At 49.8% G+C, this 18,385-nt stretch overlaps 1 protein-coding gene and 1 long non-coding RNA gene across 2 annotated transcripts; one reads left to right on the top strand and one right to left on the bottom strand.

Annotated features, from left to right (window-relative positions):
- Positions 1-12,167: 12,167 nt before the first annotated feature.
- On the top strand, positions 12,168-13,288 carry LOC123428065. The gene is made up of 2 exons (XR_006622472.1): positions 12,168-12,325; positions 12,955-13,288. It is a non-coding gene; the product is annotated as an uncharacterized LOC123428065 (long non-coding RNA).
- An 81-nt stretch (positions 13,289-13,369) lies between these two features.
- Positions 13,370-17,342, bottom strand: LOC123428064 (probable protein phosphatase 2C 45). The gene is made up of 8 exons (XM_045112229.1): positions 17,136-17,342; positions 15,839-15,966; positions 15,393-15,491; positions 15,143-15,298; positions 14,450-14,536; positions 14,280-14,371; positions 13,980-14,054; positions 13,370-13,885 (listed from the first exon to the last, which is right to left on the bottom strand). Exons 1-8 carry the CDS (start codon positions 17,201-17,203, stop codon positions 13,736-13,738), a joined length of 855 nt encoding a protein of 284 aa, XP_044968164.1. The 5' UTR covers positions 17,204-17,342; the 3' UTR covers positions 13,370-13,735.
- Between the last annotated feature and the right edge of the window lie 1,043 nt (positions 17,343-18,385).

The following is an 18,385-nucleotide window of genomic DNA, read 5'->3' as shown; positions in this document are numbered from 1 at the left end:
AATGTGCATCAGACACCACTACAAGCGAAGAGCCCACAACATCCTAAAAGACCGACCTGAAGGGAGTGTGACACTCTCCCTTATAAGGAGCTCCTAGCCTCCTCCCATATCTGAGATGGGACTAAAGTCACTAACACTGTCCAAGATCGGATTTGTGACAGTGGAGTGGTGATTTCTTCAACTACACCATGTGAAATGTCAGGAAGAGAAATAGCTCTAGCATCTTCAACGGCACGAGGATGTTGTATATGAAGGTGTCTCGCCTCACCTTCAAAGACATCACATAGAGAGACATGACTTTTTAGTCAAGAGTAAACCAAAACCTTGAATAACTAGCATGGGTCGACGGGTACATAATGACTTTCAGTATGTTCTCCCCCCCCCCCCCAACACAAAATCCATCGATAATTAGAGATGTTTTACGGACTCCTTCTTAACTTATTTTCTCTCCCTCCTGAATTTCATGGGGTGGGCCATTCATTCTCCCTATTTTCAATCTTGAGAGCATCTATAATCGGACGCGTCAAACGATCCCTCATACACCCGCGGATGCACCCGATCAGTGACCGAACAGGAGAGAAAAAACAAACGAACCCCTCATATCATTCTTATACGCTCGGTCTATCCACGAGCCCTCATATTGAAGACAAATATACTGAGGATATGAGGCTTGCATACGTGTCCGGTCAGTCTGCCACGTAGGACGCGATGCTCTAGAGCTACATGGCAACAATCCCCTTAAATCCATAGGGTGACCTTCCGTAAGTCTAGCATAAATTATTTTTCAACAAATGCTAATATGTAATCCCTCTGTACTTAAATACTTGGCCACCAATTGCTAAAAAGGATGATTTATACCTAGCGTCCCACTATCTTGGCTTCTATCCAAAAATCTGGCAGCGAGATTCCTATTTCGGGGGGTCGACTATAACAACTCAGAGTTATAAGAGCATCTCTAGTAGAACCCTCAAACCCTTAAATCTAAAACCAGTTTTAAGGGTTGAGAATTGGCCATTTTTGATACTTTTAAGGGTTGAAAAACAGGGGCAAAGACTAGAACCCTTAAAAGTAAAAAAAATCACCGGGGCAGGGCGGGGACGGCCGACCGAGGCGGGCGTGGGCGGGCAGCGTCCGGGGTGGGGCGGGGGACGCGGCCGGGGAGCGGAGGGGAGGCGGGGCGGCGACCGGGGCGCGGTGGGCGGCGACCGAGATGCGGAGGGCGGCGGGGCGCGGAGGGGCGACGGTCGGGGCACGGAGGAGCGGCGGGGCGGCGGCCGGGGCGCGGGGGCGGTGGGGCGGCTGCCGGAGCGCGGTGGGCGGCGGCCGAGATGCGGAGGGCGACGGGGCAAGGAGGGCGGCGGCCGGGGCGCGGAGGAGCAACGGCCGGGGTGCAGAGGGAGCGCGGGGCGGCGGCCGGAGCGCGGGGGGAGGCGGGGCGGCGGCCGCAGCGCGGGGCGGCGGTGGCCGAGGCTACTTCCTCGCGCGCGCGGGGAACCAACTGCCTCCCGCGCGAGGTGGGAAGTGGAGTGCGGGTTGGGGGCAGTTTTCCCTCCCAACCCTCACTTCTACAGGCTGGGAAGGGGTTTGAGGGTTGGATCTTTAATTTTTTTTTTTACGGGTTTAAGGGTTCTAGTCTACGCCATTTTTCCGATGAAAACTGTAAAAAAAACGCTTATTTTTAAGGGTTTGAGGGTTTGAGGGCTCTACAAGAGATGCTCTAACAGATTTAGTTTTGCTTGTTATTTGCCTTCCTTAAACCGCAACAAGCCTGTGAAGTTGGACATGATTCGAAACCCTAAAACAACACGAGGGCCAGCTTAGAGCAACTCCAGCACACCCCGTATCTCGCCCCGGCCCGCAAAATAACCGCCAAATTGCGGGTCGGGGCCGGAAAATACACACGATCAGACCCCGCATCCCGCGCCGACACGCAAATTTCTTGCGGGGCGCGGCAAATCTTCTCCCCCAACCACCATCTTCACGGGTTGGGAGGCCGACCCGAGCTGAACCCCTATCCGACGCGAGATTTGGCGGGAGGGACATTTCCGCGCGCCCTTTCCCCGCTCCCCGCACCCTCCGCCACCATTACCCCCCCTCCCCCCTCCGCAAGCTCCGGTTCCTCCTCCCCGCCGTTCCTCGCCGCCATGGAGGACCCCATGTTGTCCCCCGTCACCGTCGAGGTCGCGCATGCTCCTTCCCCTCGGGCGGATCTCGTCGCCGGCCATGTTGCCCCGCCACCGTCGCCGAAGCACACGACGCGCCTTCCCGAAAGAGGCAGGGCACCGTGGGCATGCAAGGCGGGAATACGGTTGCCGCCGCCGCGACGGCCCGCGCTCTGGACGCCAACACCGCAGTGCGATCCCAGCCGGCGGCGCAGAAGGTCGGCAAGGCCGCGGGCGTAAAGCGGAGGAAGGTTCCGGCTTCAAGGAAGCCACCTGATTCAACCTCTGACTTCACCCCCCGCAAGGAGGTGCTCCGGCGATGCCGTTGAACGATTCCGCTCCCCCCGCGGCCGAGGTGTTCGACGAAATGGCCGGAAGGTATGCCTCTTCGGTCTTGGCGATTTCTTTTCATTTTTCGCCATTAATCTTGATAGCTCGTGACTTGTTATCGTTCGCTATAGCGGTGGTTCGAACAATGCAACAACCGAGTTCATGAACATGTTGGACATGAACGCGGTTGACATTGATCAAGCCTCTTTCAAACCATTCAACTACAATGAAACGGACGGCGGCGTGGATGATCATGGTGTTGCAGACGAATTGGAGGAGATCGAAGTGGAAGCATTTGAGCAATCGCAAGAAAAGGGTGGGAAAAGCCAAAGATCGAAGAACTACACGATCTTGGAAGATCAAGCTTTGATCCAAGCATGGAGTGCGGTGTCTCTTGATGCATGCACGGGTGTTTCTCAAACCGCCAAGAGATATTGGCAAAGGATCGAAGATCAATACTTCCGCATTATGAAAAAGTATCTAATAGGACTGCACGCACATTTCGGTCACTTCAAGGGTGTTGGGAGAATATCAAACCTATGTGCAGCCGTTGGACAGCTTGCTTGGAGCAAGTACGCAATGCACCTCCAAGTGGCACCGTGGAGTCCGACTATGTGAGTTTGTTTTTCCTTTGTTCAATTTGTGCATCACCATAATGTATCATGGGAAATGATTGCATCACTTTGTTCACATTTTGTAGGACAAGATTGCTCAACATAGATACAAGGACATGGAAGCTTCGGAAGGAAAATTCTTCAAATTAGAGCATTGTTGGGAGTTGCTCCAAAAGTGCGACAAGTGGAAGTTGATCGACACAGAATCCCCACCAAAAAGAGGCTCACGTATAAACATGGATGAAGATGAGGATGATGATGGCCCAAGAAATTTGCACAAGCTCGATGGCGACAAAAAGACTAAAGAGAAGATGAAGAGAGAGCAAGAAGCAGCGAGCTTGAGCGAGAAGATTGATGCCATGGTGCAATCAAACGAGTTGATGTTGCTGAAGTCGTTGGAGTTCAAGAAAGAGTTGGTCGAGAAGAAGGCAAAAGAGAAGCAAGAAAAATGACAAATGCTCAAGAAAGAGGGGCTCCGCAAAGCTGCCATTGAGGAGAGAAGCACGCGCCTCTGAAACCAAATCGATGTCATTGAGAGAAGTGGAAAAGAGTCCGTGGTTGTGATTAGTGAGGGTTAGTTTGTGCGAGTTAATAGCAGAAAAGATTCCTCCGGCGGATCCCGTGGTGGGTATAGATATAGTTTGGTCTAGGAAGAGCGGTAAGAAGGAGTGTAACTTAGTGACAGGGATGTTTTGCAGCTTAGACTCCTGAAGGAGGGCTATCAATGGCCTGCTCGTAATAAGCTCGGAGAGAATATCTTTGCACTTATCATCGTCACCAAGTCCACGCACATTCCAGGACATAACAGAGAAACTAGATTGATTCATAGGCAAACACATGTTCACCAGAGGCCAGGCAGCGAAACAGCAAGGGAAAACAAGAAGTGGTGCAACGAGAAACTACCCTATCGATGCACATAAACAACCTAAACCTATTGAGATTACAGAGAGGACGAGAAATGGGCGCGGCTGAAGGTGCAATGGACCGAGCGCTCCCTTCCGAAGGGCGCGCATTCCTGGCTACGAATCTAGCACTCCTCATGGAGAGGGCAGGGCACCCGCGGCGTGAATAGCATCTGCCTCGTCGGTGTCAGCTCTGCAGACGATCGCAATGTGAGCAAGCTTGTCTGCAACGTCATCGGTATCGGAAGGCTCCCCTTCAGAGAGGCAGAGGGACGACCCGTGCACAACAGCCACAAGATCGTGAGATGCCTTTGCTAGGCTGAACCGAGAGGCTTTGAGGCGCGATGCCTTCTGCGCGATCATGGAGTAGAACGGCGTCTCTCTGTCGGTGATGCATGCACTGCGACGCAGCTTTGAAGCGGAGACGACGCGGTGGGAGTAGACAGCACGCTTGTGGATGACGTTGTCGTGGATGTCTAGGTTGGAAATGGCAGCGGAAGAGGAGGAGAAGGCCTTGGGCCCCCCGGATGCGACGATGCTGGGGGAGAAAGTGTTGTTGGCGGCCGGTGTTGTAGTGGTTAGGTCGACCGATAGAGAAGGCGACATCGCGGGTGGCATGAGTGTTGCACCCTCGTTTGAGGCGACCGGGAGGGCACTAGCCTCGCCGTCAGCGTGCTCCGTGGTAGTGGAGACGAATATGGCTGCATAGGTGTCGTGAGGCGTGAGCGGAGCATGCGGAGATAACGCAGACGACATGGTGGGGATGAGTATAGCCGGCAAAGCGGCCCCAGGTTGTAGTGCGATGGTGGGCGCGAGTGCTTCATGCCGCTTCTTGGCGGCAGCATCGGCGCGTCTGGACCAGATGGAGCCGTGTCGGGAGGGAGGAGGCCCTCTCCCTCTAGCCCGATCCGCGAAGTCGCGAAGAGTGGACGCACGGTTGGCGTTGTCGTGGTAGTCGTAGGGGTCCGAGCCGGCACCCTCGTTCGAGGAGAAGGGTGACGGGTCATCTGGCCCGATGCCGTGGGCTTGGAAGGCGAGTTGGGTGAGGGAGACCGTGATGAGGTCGCGGCCAGGGAGCAGCACGACCATGGCAGGCGGGAGGCGCGTGCCGCGGGTGACCATGACCATCACGCGCACGCTGACAAAGTCGCCAGCGCCGATGCAGTATTGGTCAAGGGCACAGACCGAGCCGAGGTGCGTGAACAAGTACTTCACCCCGTCCTCATGCCAAAGCTCGTGGGGGAAGTCGTTGGCCTCGATCTCCATGAGGTCGTCGAAGTTGGCCATGGCGCGGTTGTCCATGTGCTCGACACGCTCGAAGGAAAGAGTGTTTCCTTCGAACTCGATGTCCCCAAGGCCGGTGACGTTCCAGCGAGCATCACGGTTGGGGAAGTAGAGCATTGCGGCGCCGCGGGAAGAGGATGTGACGGCGACGGAAGGGTTGTTGCGTTTCGCATCGAGAGCGCGTTTGATAAAACCGAATGGGTTATGCATGGGGGAGGCGAGGTGCACAAAGCACATGTGATCAACCTCTAGAATGAGGCACGGAGGTGGAGCGATCAGCGGCAGCTCAGCGGCCGATGTTGGTGGCATGAATGGTGGAAGCATATGGTCTGGTTCAGGATGGGGTGGAGGAACGGTGGTAGTGTGGGATGCTTGTGTGGGTGCGCGAGCACGTGTAGTTTGTCGAGAGGACGATGGCTTGGTGGAGGAATAAACAGCAGTGGGCCAATGACCCGAGCGGCCGTCGTCGCTGGTGGAGGAGGTGCTGTGGTGGTAGCCGTGCCGAACTGCCTGGGAAGCATCGGCGTGGAGCTTCTGTTGATGAAGAAGCAGTGCGAGCCGAACCAGATGGAGCGTGATTCATCGTCATTGGCTTCGGTGGAAGAGCCCGAGGTGGTGTGGGTTCCGGTGGTGTTGGCCATGTCGCCGATGCGGAGGAAGGCCGGGTTAGGCTTTGGACTAGTAGGAAGAGATGGGAAGAAGGGGTGCAGACAGACGGATTTGCACCTGAACGACCGGTGGCCGGAGCGCGAGCAGCGTACGGGGTCCCGGCAGCCATCGACCCGATGGTTTGTAGCCAGGCACCGAAAGCAGCGGAGGATGGATTGTTGTTGTTGTGTGGAACGAGCTGTGTGAGAACGGTGCAGCTGCATGGGTGATATATAGGCATGTAGTTTTGCTGTCGGTTTGGACATAGTGGATAGCAGAACGTCTCTGTATGAGCGGCTCGACGCAGCGTCTCGGTTTACGGTGGGGCAGGTGAGGTTAGGTGGCGTTGGACATGCCACAACAGCCATGCTGATGATGGGAGGCGTCGGGCAGTGTTTTTGCATGCGTGGATCACAATGCGCTGCATGGGAGGAGGCTGACGATGGATTCGCAGAGGGGCATGCGGAGCAGTATGCACTGGGGCTGTGATGGGTTTGTGTCCCGCGGTCAATGACGACAGCACGGTGGACCAGGTGCACGGCGGAGGTGTGCGAATGTGTAGTGCATGCGGCTGGCACCATGCCTTGCTTTTCGCGGTCGGGAGAGAGAGAGGCACAGGGCATGGGGGCGTGGGAGAGAGAGGCAGTGTAGGGTCCGGTTGACCCGAGCGGCATTGTTCTTCGTGCCCGGCGGCCAGCAAGGTAGCAGTGGAAGCTTCTTTCGGCGTGTTCGCATCCTTGTTTAGCAGCACAACATGGAGGGGTTTTGGCTATTTCTCGCGTGACATGGTGACAGTAGATATAGGGTGAGATATGTCGGGCATGCGATATGCACCGAGAATTGAGGGAGGGAGCTCCGCCGCGCGCGCAGCTGAAATCTCATCGTAACGTACTGCGGGAGCAGTAGACGCCTCGCTCGCACGCAACGGGCAAGTGAACAGCAGCCGTTTGAAATTTGAAAACACGAGCGGCGAGCGGCAAACTATTTCGTTTCTAACAGAAGGAGAGAAGGGTTGTGCTCGGAAGAGAGCCGAGCTGAGCTGAACGCATTTGAAGACACATTGAGATGCAAATCGATGGTCGAGAGCACCGTTAATCAACGTGGCCGACGGGATTATGCATTCAGAGACGGCAGCAATCCAAAGTGAGGCAGCATTTGGCTTGGAAGGTGGCGGTAATGGAGATGTTACCTGGCATCTATAGTCAAGCATAATGAATCTACTAAACGCATAGCAAGGGCGGAATGGCCTAACCTTAGAGCTTTGTCGATGCCGGCGCTGAGATGTGTTTGTGGAGGAAGAGCCACGATCATGCGCCGTGGACAGCTTCTTGCCCGCGTCCCCCGTCTTCGTCGTCGGAAGCGGCTTGGTCGAAGCAGTCTTCCTTTCGTGAGAAGAAAGCAAACGCTGAGTGACAGGATCCGGAGTCGAGGCAATGGAAAGGCGGAAGGACGGCAGGCTCCTCGCGAGAGGTGGCAGACTGTCGTAGATGCAGGCAACATAGTGGTTGGAGGCTATGGGCGATCGAGCGAGAATGTAGTCGGCGATCTTGCGGTTGGCAACTAGGAAAGAGAAACATAGGTGGGATATGAGGTGAACGGAGAAGTCTTGGGCGACGCCGCCAAAGCGGAATTGCAGCAGCGTGGCCACGAGCGGAGCGTCGAGCTGAAGTTTGGATGGTCGGAAGCGGACGAGAAGCAAGCATGAGGCGGAGCTGTCGAAACTGGTCGGGGAAACCCCGACCTAAGCTTCGACCAAACATGGCTTTGGAAGTCGAGGCCATCCGCCTCGTCCAGGCGTAGTTGGAAGCGGAGGTATTCTCGCGCATGCATGAGGCAATCGCCCATGTTGCATGGCTTTGATGGTGGCTGAGATATCTGCATCGCAGACGCGTCGATTGAAGTACGGCTGGTGATGATTGATGAGCCGAACGCAAGCGCGGCGGTAGAAGCTCCAACTGTCGCGGCGGTGAGGTGCGGCTGTTTTGTGCCGGCAGTAGGGTCGGCAGCATCCGAAATTGTTGCGCCGGCAGTAGCCAAGGGAGTGCCGGCAGCCGCGGCGGTAGCGCCAGCACCCGCGGAGGGAGCGCCGGCAGACGCGGCGGCGGCCGTGGCGGTAGCGCCGGCAGCCGCAGCAGCAGCATCGTTGGAAGTTTGCAGGAGAGGGAGGAGCGTCGGCAGCCGTACACTTGGTCCAACAATCGGATAAATCCAACTCTTGAACGCATAGACAGAGCCTTTTTAACCTCGCCTGGGGCGAACAGTTTCCTAACACTACACTTTCCTCCCTAATGCGCTTCTCCTCAGACCACGTCCCGCTGATGGTCAACATCTCTTCTCATATCCCTCGCTCCCGACTTTTTCGGTTTGAGTCCTTCTGGACCCTTCACTCGGCATGCAAACGTATCGTCACCGAGGCTTGGGCACGCCCTCTTCTGCCTACCAAATCAGACCATGCCCTCGCCTCGACCATAAAACGCACTAGGGCGAACCTCAAAAGTTGGTCCAAAACACTTAGACCAGTACACCAACGTGAGATTGACTGCAAACTGATTATAGACAGGATCGACCGTCTGGAAGAAAAAAGAACACTCTCTCGACCCGAGGCTTCCCTCGGAATCGTTCTTGTCACATCTCTCCAAAGAGCTATTAGACAGAAAGACCTCTTCTGGAAACAAAGGGGAAAGGTAAAAGCCACAATTGACGGAGACGAGAACACAAAATTTTTCCATGTCTCCGCCTCTCAAAAATTCCGCAAGAACAACATTGCAATCCTCGAAGATAATGGGGTGGAGTTCTCTGCCCATGATGATAAAGCGGCCATCCTTCACAACTTCTTCCGAAATCTGCTGGGCACAAAGAGAGTGCCAACATGGCACTTTAACATCGCGGACCTTTACCCGACGCAGCTTCCACAATTGAGACACTTGGACTCAGACTTCTCTACTCAAAAAATTAAGGACGCCTTCTTTCAGATGAATGTCAATGCAAGCCCGGGGCCTGATGGTCTAGGACCAGGTTTCTATAGGCGATTCTGGCACAACATCAAATTGACAATCCTACCCTTCTTCGATGACTTCGCCAACCTTCGGGTCGATGTCAAACGCTTTAACAGGGCCCACATGATTCTCCTTCCCAAAAATGACTCGGCCGGAACTCCCGAAAATTTCAGACCCATATCCTTGCAAAACTGCCCTCCCAAGGCGATCGCAAAAGTTATTACAAACAGGATAAGCCAATCATTCCCCTTCTTGTCCATGGGGACCAAAGTGGTTTCATATCGGGCAGGTGCATTGCCGAAAACTTCATCTATGCTACGGACCTTCTAAGTGCATGCCACATTAGGAAGGCGCCCACTATCGTGCTCAAACTGGACTTCCACAAAGCTTTCGACTCAATAAATTGGGATTCGCTCCTTGCAATCCTGCTTGCTAGAGGGTTCCCGCCCAAGTCTATTCACTGGATCCGAACGCTCCTAATCTCTAGTAGGACGACAGTTGTCCTTAATGGGAATCCGGGACCATGGATTAACTGTCAAAACGGTCTACGGCAAGGTGACGCCATGTCCCCCTACATGTTCCTAATCATCACCGACCTTCTTCAATGCCTGATCTTACGGGCTTTCTCTCCGGACCAGCTATGCCACCCAATATACACGGACCATCCGCCTACTGTGCTGCAGTATGCCGACGACACTCTAATCATAGCTCACGCCTCTCCACAAGCCGCGGCCACCCTCAAAGATATTCTAGACCAGTTCGCCCTGGCTACCGGTCTTACTATCAACTTTCACAAGACTACACTAGTCCCGCTCCACATGGATACCACCATTACCCAAAACATCGCCTCCACATTCGGCTGCGACATCTCAACCTTTCCCCAAATTTACCTAGGCCTACCTCTCTCACACATGCGCCTACCATCCTCTGCCTTCGAACCAATCATACAACGATTCCTGAAGTACTTATCAGGTTGGGCGGCTAAATTACTCTCTCGTGGCGCCAAGCTAACTCTAATCTCATCTACTCTCGACGCTCTTGCTACCCATTTCATGTCCATTTTTAGGCTACCAAAAAAAATCATCAAAAGGCTTGACGCTATCCGACGGTCCTTCTTTTGGGCCGCGGACGAAAATTGCTCTGGAGCGAGGCGCCTCATAGCTTGGAAAAATGTCTACACCCCAAAAAATGCAGGCGGCCTAGGCATAAATTTTTTGATTCTCCAGAACAATTGCCTTCTCATGAAATTTGCCTTCAAGCTACTCCAAAAACAAGACTTACCTTGGATCAATTGGTTCTTCCAACATTATTCTCTCGACTTCCAAAGCAAACCACACACACCCTCCTACCTTTGGAAAATAGTAAACAAACAACTGCCAGCCCTTCGAAAAATCTCCTTTGTCCTTACCAACAACGGAACCTCCACCTTCTTTTGGCTTGACACCTGGCTTACTCAAACTCCACTCGCAGACACATACCCACACCTATTCTCCCACTCCACATCACCCTATGTCCTGGTATCGCAAGTCATGCATAACGGTTTACTCGCTACTATGCGGAATCGCCTAACAAATATTGCTTCTGTCGAACTAGCGTTTGTTTTGTCTTTGTTGCAGGATGTTGCCACGAACAACGCGCCCGATGACAGGTTCCTCACCCACGGCTCCTCGTTCTCCTCCAGGAAAGCCTACTCGTTGCTCTCCTCCGACCATGAGTTAGATCTCAACGCTGGATACATCTGGAGCTCTAAGGCACCTATAAAGGTCAGAATCTTCGGCTGGCTTCTATGCCATGACAGGTTGAGCACGATGGCAAACCTACATCATAAGACCATTACCTCTCACCCGGACTATCCACGGTGCACTACCTATCATGAGGACGCATTGCACATCTCCATCCTCTGCCCATATGCGCTTCAGGTATGGGCACTCCTTGGGTTACAACCACCTCACTCCATACATCGCATTTGGGAGACTACGACACCGGTCGGCCTCGATATCAACATCTGGCCTACAGTTGCCCTCGCCATTCTCTGGAAGTTGTGGGAGTCCAGGAACGCTCTAGTCTTTCGTAACGAGCTACACACGCCACAAATTACTCTTCGGAACATTGTTTCGGACTTTACGCTTTGGTCCTTAGATTTAAGGACCCCGTTAGTAGGGGAGGTTGCCATGTCTTGGCGGCTATACCTCACCTCTCGTTGTAATCTATGATGTAACCTGCCTTCGGACCTTTTGAGTAATATATTCAGGTGGGGACTCACTCCCCCCCCGGTGATTGTTCAAAAAAAAATCGATGTCATTGTTGCTCATCGAGGAGAACAAGATCATGTCAATGAACCGTAATGACATGGACGACCTCACAAAAACATGGCATGATATGGCAAGGAGAGAGATCTTGAAGAGGAGAATGGTCGCCTCGACCGGTCCGTGTTCCAGTTCCGGTGATGTTTTCTCTGCTCCATATGGTGCCAATGTGGATGATTTCGATGCGGGAGTTGGAACAAGCGACAAAGGTGGATTCGGTGACGCCGATGAACTTCAATATGGACTCCATGGCGCGGAGTGAAGATCGACCCCCAAGATGATGCCGGACATGGACGCAAACCTTTGCATGTCTTCTTTTGCGTAATGAACTTCGCTTTTATTTGCGCGCAAACTATTTATTTCGTTTGAATTTAAACTTGTTTGCCAAACCCTATGTCAAATGTGAGATTTGCAGTTTTCTGTTTGCGGGTCGTCGCGGTGGAGCCCAAGCAGAACCCGCAGAATCCGTCCGCTAATATATTTTTTTACGGATCCGTTTGGGGGTCTGCATCTGTGCCAGCCCGCACCGGTCCGCAAAAATGATTTTGCGCGAACTGCAAACGTGTTTTGCGGGCCGATGAAATGCGGGGTCTGCTAGAGTTCTTAGAATTAAATAGTAAGAAGGCACGGAAATTTCAGCTTCAAACCGTACGGGCCAGTATTAGACAAATTAGCACTAAACAACATACTTGTGCAGCGCATGGAGCAGTTAACAAGCTACAACTTTTGCAATCATGCCGTTTAATTAAGGTTATCCGGCGTGTTTTCTACTCCAAAGCAGCAGAAAGACGAGGCCCATCACATGGTTCAGTTCAGCGTGACACCTACCGCGGTCGTCGACGACGCCTTGGGCGCCAAGAACGCTTATCGTTGGCTGTTTGCCGCCGGCTCTCCTATAAAAAACCGCCATTTGCGCCTCTCCCTGTGCACTCGCAGCTTACTCACAGACTTGCTCTGAGCAGGAGCAGCAGAGCAACAACCAAGCCTCGCTACCCAATTAATAGTGTCTCCTTTCTTCTTCAGTTCTTCACCATCATTTTTCGCCCAAGTTTCTCTTCTTCTTCGATCATCCTCCTCTAATTTGTATGCGCTTTTCCTGATCGCGTGCACCAACACTGATCGATATCCCTCTACGTGTGCGTCGTCTGTTTTGAGTCTCCAGTTTGCTGCTGCTAAGTTCAGTTGTTTTTCGCGTCATTTTTGTGTGGCTTTTGGTTAGGTTAGGTTTGGTTTGGTTTGATTTGATTTGGAGGACGATGATGGAAACAAACGAAGGCTCGCTCGCCGAACCTAACCTGGCCCCTCAGGATGCCTTGATGATCAGAAATCGTGATGTGGACTGAGTTCTCCATGCAATCACAACCACTCCTTTTCTTCTTCTTACTGCCAAGAAGAATTCAGAAACTCTGTTTTTTCTGCACCTGTCCTTCTCTTTCCCGTTCTGTCCTATATCTCTCTTAGATGGCGTTTTTACAGAAAGTTTGGTGTCAATCCATAAGTTTGCCGTTTCAGAAACTTGCAGGGACTGCATGGGTCAGATAAAATTAACTGGAAAAACTAGTTGCTGGCTTTTATTCCTCCTACTTTTGTTTGTTAAAAGAAAAATCTGCTTGAATGGATCCACGCGATTCATCTGGATGTGGTCAATTTTGAAAGAAAAAAGATGCTGACTGAGAATGTGACGATATCTTTAGAACTTATTTTCCATGCAGGTTCTTCGAGAGAAATCAAGACGCCCATGGGAGCAATGCCGAAACTAGTGATACGTCTGAAGGAAGCCCGACTAAATTCAGAGATTCACGGTAGAGGCGTTGTCTGTGTGATCTTCTACTGGTCTGAAGCCTGAACATGCCATTCTGTGTGTGGTTTAGCATGTGCTTAGAAGAGGTCAAAATAGGATAGCAGATCATTTCGCTAATTGCAGAGTAGCTGCAGGTTGCATAGGGGCCCTCCGTGTATCGAGGACCTGTTGCCACTAGATTGTAAATCCTAGAATAAGTTGCTATTCTCCCCGCAAAAGAAGAAAGAAACTGTACAAGGCCATTCTTCAAAGTTTTTGTATGTACACAACACAATCCAGTAGAATAAAATCTCCAGATTCCACGCATACAAAATAAAACATCGAAATTAAGATCTATCCAGCAACTCAATTATACTTGTCATTCCTCAGTTTCATTACAACAATAGTCACTTTACCTGGAGAGTTATGGATATTACTACATCACACTCACACATGGTTTGGCAATCCGCAACAAGATACAACACAGTCGTCAGATCCAACACCATCCACTACGAAACCACGATCATCACCAGCAAATTTATTGTTAAACCTAAGCCCTAAGGCACACTGGTTCCTAAACTTTTGTTCTCACATCAGAGTACACGTATCCTACTTCCAGTTTCTGTCCGTTTAAACCTGGGAGAATCAATCAAGGCATGTACGTATGTCATCACAGTACAACGGCCACTTGTGAGTAACTCTTCGCACCTGCTTTAAGCAGGCCCGCTACTCCCTTGACCATGGAAGAAGCGCACAACGACGCAGGTTATGTTGTCGCTGCTCTCCCGCTTGTAGGCCTCCTGCAAGAGCCTCTTCGCAGCTTCCTCTGGGTCTTGTATCGACCGGGTCATGTCGACAGCCTCCTGCATTGGAAATATTGTGTAGAGGGCAGATCAGACACGCGGAGTATGATAAGGATAATACAGGTCTCGAAATCCTTCTGTTTTCTTGAATTACCTCGTTAGAGACCACATCCCAAAGTCCATCGCTTGCAAGGATGAGAAACTCCAGGGACTCATCAACGATTTCCTCCTATGACCCAGCAAAGCATTACTAAACACGATCATCACTTGTTAAAGGTGAATGTAAAGAACAAATAGTCTTAAGACCCTCAACGCAGCATATACAAAAAGAAAATTAAGTGGTTCATTTCCACAGTGACTCACATGAATCATGATGATGAATGCCTACTTACATGTATATGCAGTTAGAGAGAGAAACAAATGAAAAATAGTAAATACTCCAAAAAATTCATACCCGGATCTCTGGATCCACAACTACATATTGCTTTAAGAGCTTGTCACCAAAAGCACGAGAAACAGCAAGTACACCACCAACGCGCCATGTTCCTATGGAACAGAGTATCATCATTAGGCAGGCAATCATATTTCATCCAGATAATTTCAAGAGGATGCAGTGCAAAGTACCTGCCCACATAACAAAACCTCCAGCTTCTTCAATACGTTGCCGCTCATCTGTCTGATCAGGCTTGTGATCTTTCGAAACAGGCACAGCTGCAAAAACCAGACCACATTAAGTGAAGAGCTGTTAAAAGTGCTACCACTCATGTACTTTCCATAGCATTAGTTTACCATCAAAATAGCTTGAGTCTATTAGCCTATTGCCTAGTTTAGTATGAAAGAAGAACTGGCGTCTACAGGTAAAAACAGCATCTTAACAAAACGAGGCAAATATTTCAGGATTTAGGAAAGCTCTCCATTAAAAACAAAATAATCGTACATCCAGTCAAATGCAAAATAATCTTATAACATGTTCTTAACTTTTACAAGCATGCATAAAAACATGCTGTTGAGTAGATGTCTGTATATGATGTGCTCTCAACCTAGTAACACACATTTGCATCACACTGTTTCCTATACAGGATGTTCCCATAATACGCTACAAACCTTAAAGCCCAGTTACTAATGAAAAATAGTGATCCATACTGTAATCATATAACTTTGTAGTAGGTTGGAAGTTATACCAAGTTTGTCCATTCTGCTATAATCATTGAACAAGTTTATAACAAAAACGCATTGTCTCCGGAAGTATGAAGTAGAAGCAATAAAAGAAAGTCATAGGTGGGGCATGGTAGTAATAAAAGGTTGAACATTGGTTACCATTTCCTGCCCTGCATATGATAGCCCTCGAGTCTCCAACATTTGCGACAAAGAGACGATCACCAACAAGTACAGCAGTTGATGCGGTTGACCCACACTGGTTTTGAGTACTGTCAGATTCCAAGAACTCACTGTCGGTACTTTTATAAGAATCATCTGCAGATAGCAACACCATGCAATGATTATGTTAGTTTTATTCACACAACTTGGTGGTCGAGCGGATTAGCAGCAAAAGGAACAAGGAGATTACCTATAGCCACTTTTGTGTCACTCATGAACTTTGGATGCCTAAGAAGATGACTGAAGAGGTTGTGTTTCACATACTCTGCTACTTTAGCACCACCATGACCTATAAAAATGAGTCATGCATTTAACAACCCAATTTGGAAGAAAATGGCGAATTCGTTTGGCTTGTTCAACTTTAACTTTTTTATCGTACCCCCCTGTGAGTATTTTATATGTTCTTTTATCCATTAATGGTTGCTTTAGCCACACAAAATAATATACATTTCAAAGAGCAAAGAATTTTATGGTGCTAGCTACACTATATTTTACATATTCAAGTCCAACATAAGAAGTATCAGTGTGATCTTTTGGCACATTGTGCCAAATGTGAAAACACCCTCTTAGCGAAGTTCTAAGCTTAAATAAAAATTAACCATGAACAGAAACTAGGTGAAGAGAGATGATACATACCATCAAAAACTCCAAATAAACCAATAAGCTGCCCATCGACACTTTCAATTCTTGTCTCATAAAAGTCTTCCATGGAAGCCCTTTTACCCAGGGAGCTCGCATAACCATAGCTAAACTTACTATTCTGGCTGGCAGAAAAATAAATGAGAAATACTGAGCAAACAGGTATCATAACTAGTATAAAGCAATAGTCTTAATTAACTGGTCTTTGAGCCAATAAAAACGTAATATAAATATGGAGTTACTATGTTACGAGAGGCCCCAGAGTAGATACAAACATATCAATGCATGTATCTGGATTACGCCACTACAATAGTATAACTTTCAAACGCCGCAGCTCATAGAATGCATGTCATGTATTATTAGTTTGCCGATCCATATCAGGGTGAAATATTGTCTCGTATTACTGAAGGAGCTGTCATGGCATGATCCGGAACTACTACACACGACTCTCTGTGTGGGTGGTGGCTTGGTGGGGAAGTGTAGCGGAGCTGAGCCGGTTAAGATTCCCTGTATCAACAACAGTACCTTTTTTTTCTCTCAAACAAGTAAGAAAACCGATTATCTTCCTTTGCCAATCATTATCCACCTGATTCTGAACTAATAGAAAGTAAAAGCACCTTTAAGGCAGTCCCAAATGAAATCTTACAGTAGTATTTCCAATAGGACAATCTGCAGCTATTTACCAACTCAGAATGCCAAGAATTCATTTGCCTACATTCCAAAAAAACCTCAAAATGTATCCAAGACAACTAGGTATGCCTAGCTCAGGCATATGATGTGAATGCATAATTTGGTCGTCTGGGCATAAGTATTGTGTCTCCATATGAACTAGTAGGTGTTTTTATGAAGCGAAACTGGTTACTGGATGTCCTAAGACATAACTCCAACCAAATTTTGTGTTAGTTCCAAAGCGCAACAAAAAATACTTTTGGGATGACCATCCTTGGTGATCCAAAATACGTAGCATGTTACAACTTGTGGCCTAACAACTACAGTATCAGACACGGCTGAAAAGAACAAAACAGAGAAGTATCTCCTCGCTCGTAGCAACGAGATCACCGCTAGTCGGCATGCTAAATTCGTGTGATGCCTCCAACCAACATGCCCAAACTGGGTGCCTGAACCACAGCGACTGGCTAGGATTACCGCATTCACGGTGACAGGGCCGTGCGCGCCCCCCGAACCGAATTGACGACGAATCGGACCGCCGCTAGGCCGATTCGAGCAGATCAAGCACAGGCAGAGGGGGTAAACACAGAGAGGGGGGGAAGGGATTCCGGGGGCCGGTCCGAACCTGAGGCCGCCGCCGCTGACGGGCGATCCGTCGGTGGGGTGGCCGATGACGGTGCTGAGGTACCCCATCCCTCGACCAGCTCGCTGGGGCCCGAGCGGAAACCGAGGGGTGGGGGGGCTGTCACGAATCGGCGGAGAAAGGGGTCAAATCCGGGGGACGATTTGGGGGGAGCGGAGACGGGGGGCGAGGGATCGGGTCCATTTCTTTCTCTTGTATAGTGGACGCGGAGCTGCCTCTGCCTCGTCGTGGGCTCTTTCGCGGGTAGGCCCTCGGGGTTACCGCGTAATTTTGTTTGGGTCCGTCCTACGTAGTACGTCGTGTCGCGTCACGTTAACGCGGTGGAGTGGCGTGCGAGGCGCGACGACCGATCCCCCGGGCCCTTTCCACGTGAGCCAACGTGGGTCAGGATTCTTCGAGAAGGTCGAGGACGGATCGGATCCACCGTCCAAACGATGCGCGTGATGGTGAGGCTGGACATGCGGTTTTTTTTTTTTTTTTTTTTTTTTTTTTTTGCGGAAGACTGGACATGCGCTTAACTGTATGCTTTTTGGAGCATTGGCATTTTGCAGCTTCTTTTTGGGATACCAGACTCCCAAAATATAAGATCTTTTAGGGATTTATATTCTCTTATTGATTGGTTTAATTCTTTTATTGATTGGTTTATACTTCTTTTGTTTTAAAATATAAGATCTTTTACGAATTTCATTAAAAGACTACATACGAAACAAAACGAGTGAATCTACATTCTAAAATATGTCTATGTGCATCTGTATGTAGTTTATAGTACAATCTCTAAAATGTCTTATATTTAGAAACGAAGGGAGTATTTTTTATGTTCTACTCCCTTTGTTCCTAAATATAAGTCTTTGTAGAGATTTCACTAGTGGACTACATATGGATGTATATAGACATACTTTAGAGTATACAATCATTTTGCTCCGTATGTAGACCTCTAGTGAAATCGTCTAAAAGACTTATATTTAGGAACGGAAGAAGTAATATGTATAAAGCGGTCAAACAGTAGCTCATTCATTGTAGATGTCCTTGGAGCATGTTCACCAGGCGCCATGTAACAAAGTCATGGTCACTTTTCTACATCACAAATAGGTAAAAGAAAATGTTTTTTAATAGGTGATGCGGGGCGTGGCAAGCAACCAAAAGGGGCAAAGAAATAAAATTGGAAGTAAAACATGCATAAAAAAGGGTGCAAACAAGTTTACGTGGACATGACAGTTCGAACCCCGCGCACC

This window comes from Hordeum vulgare, chromosome 2H (assembly GCF_904849725.1).
Source record: "Hordeum vulgare subsp. vulgare chromosome 2H, MorexV3_pseudomolecules_assembly, whole genome shotgun sequence".
NCBI lineage: Eukaryota > Viridiplantae > Streptophyta > Magnoliopsida > Poales > Poaceae > Hordeum > Hordeum vulgare.
The sequence above is the reverse complement of the archived record's forward strand: the minus strand, read 5'-3'. Positions and strand labels throughout refer to the sequence as shown.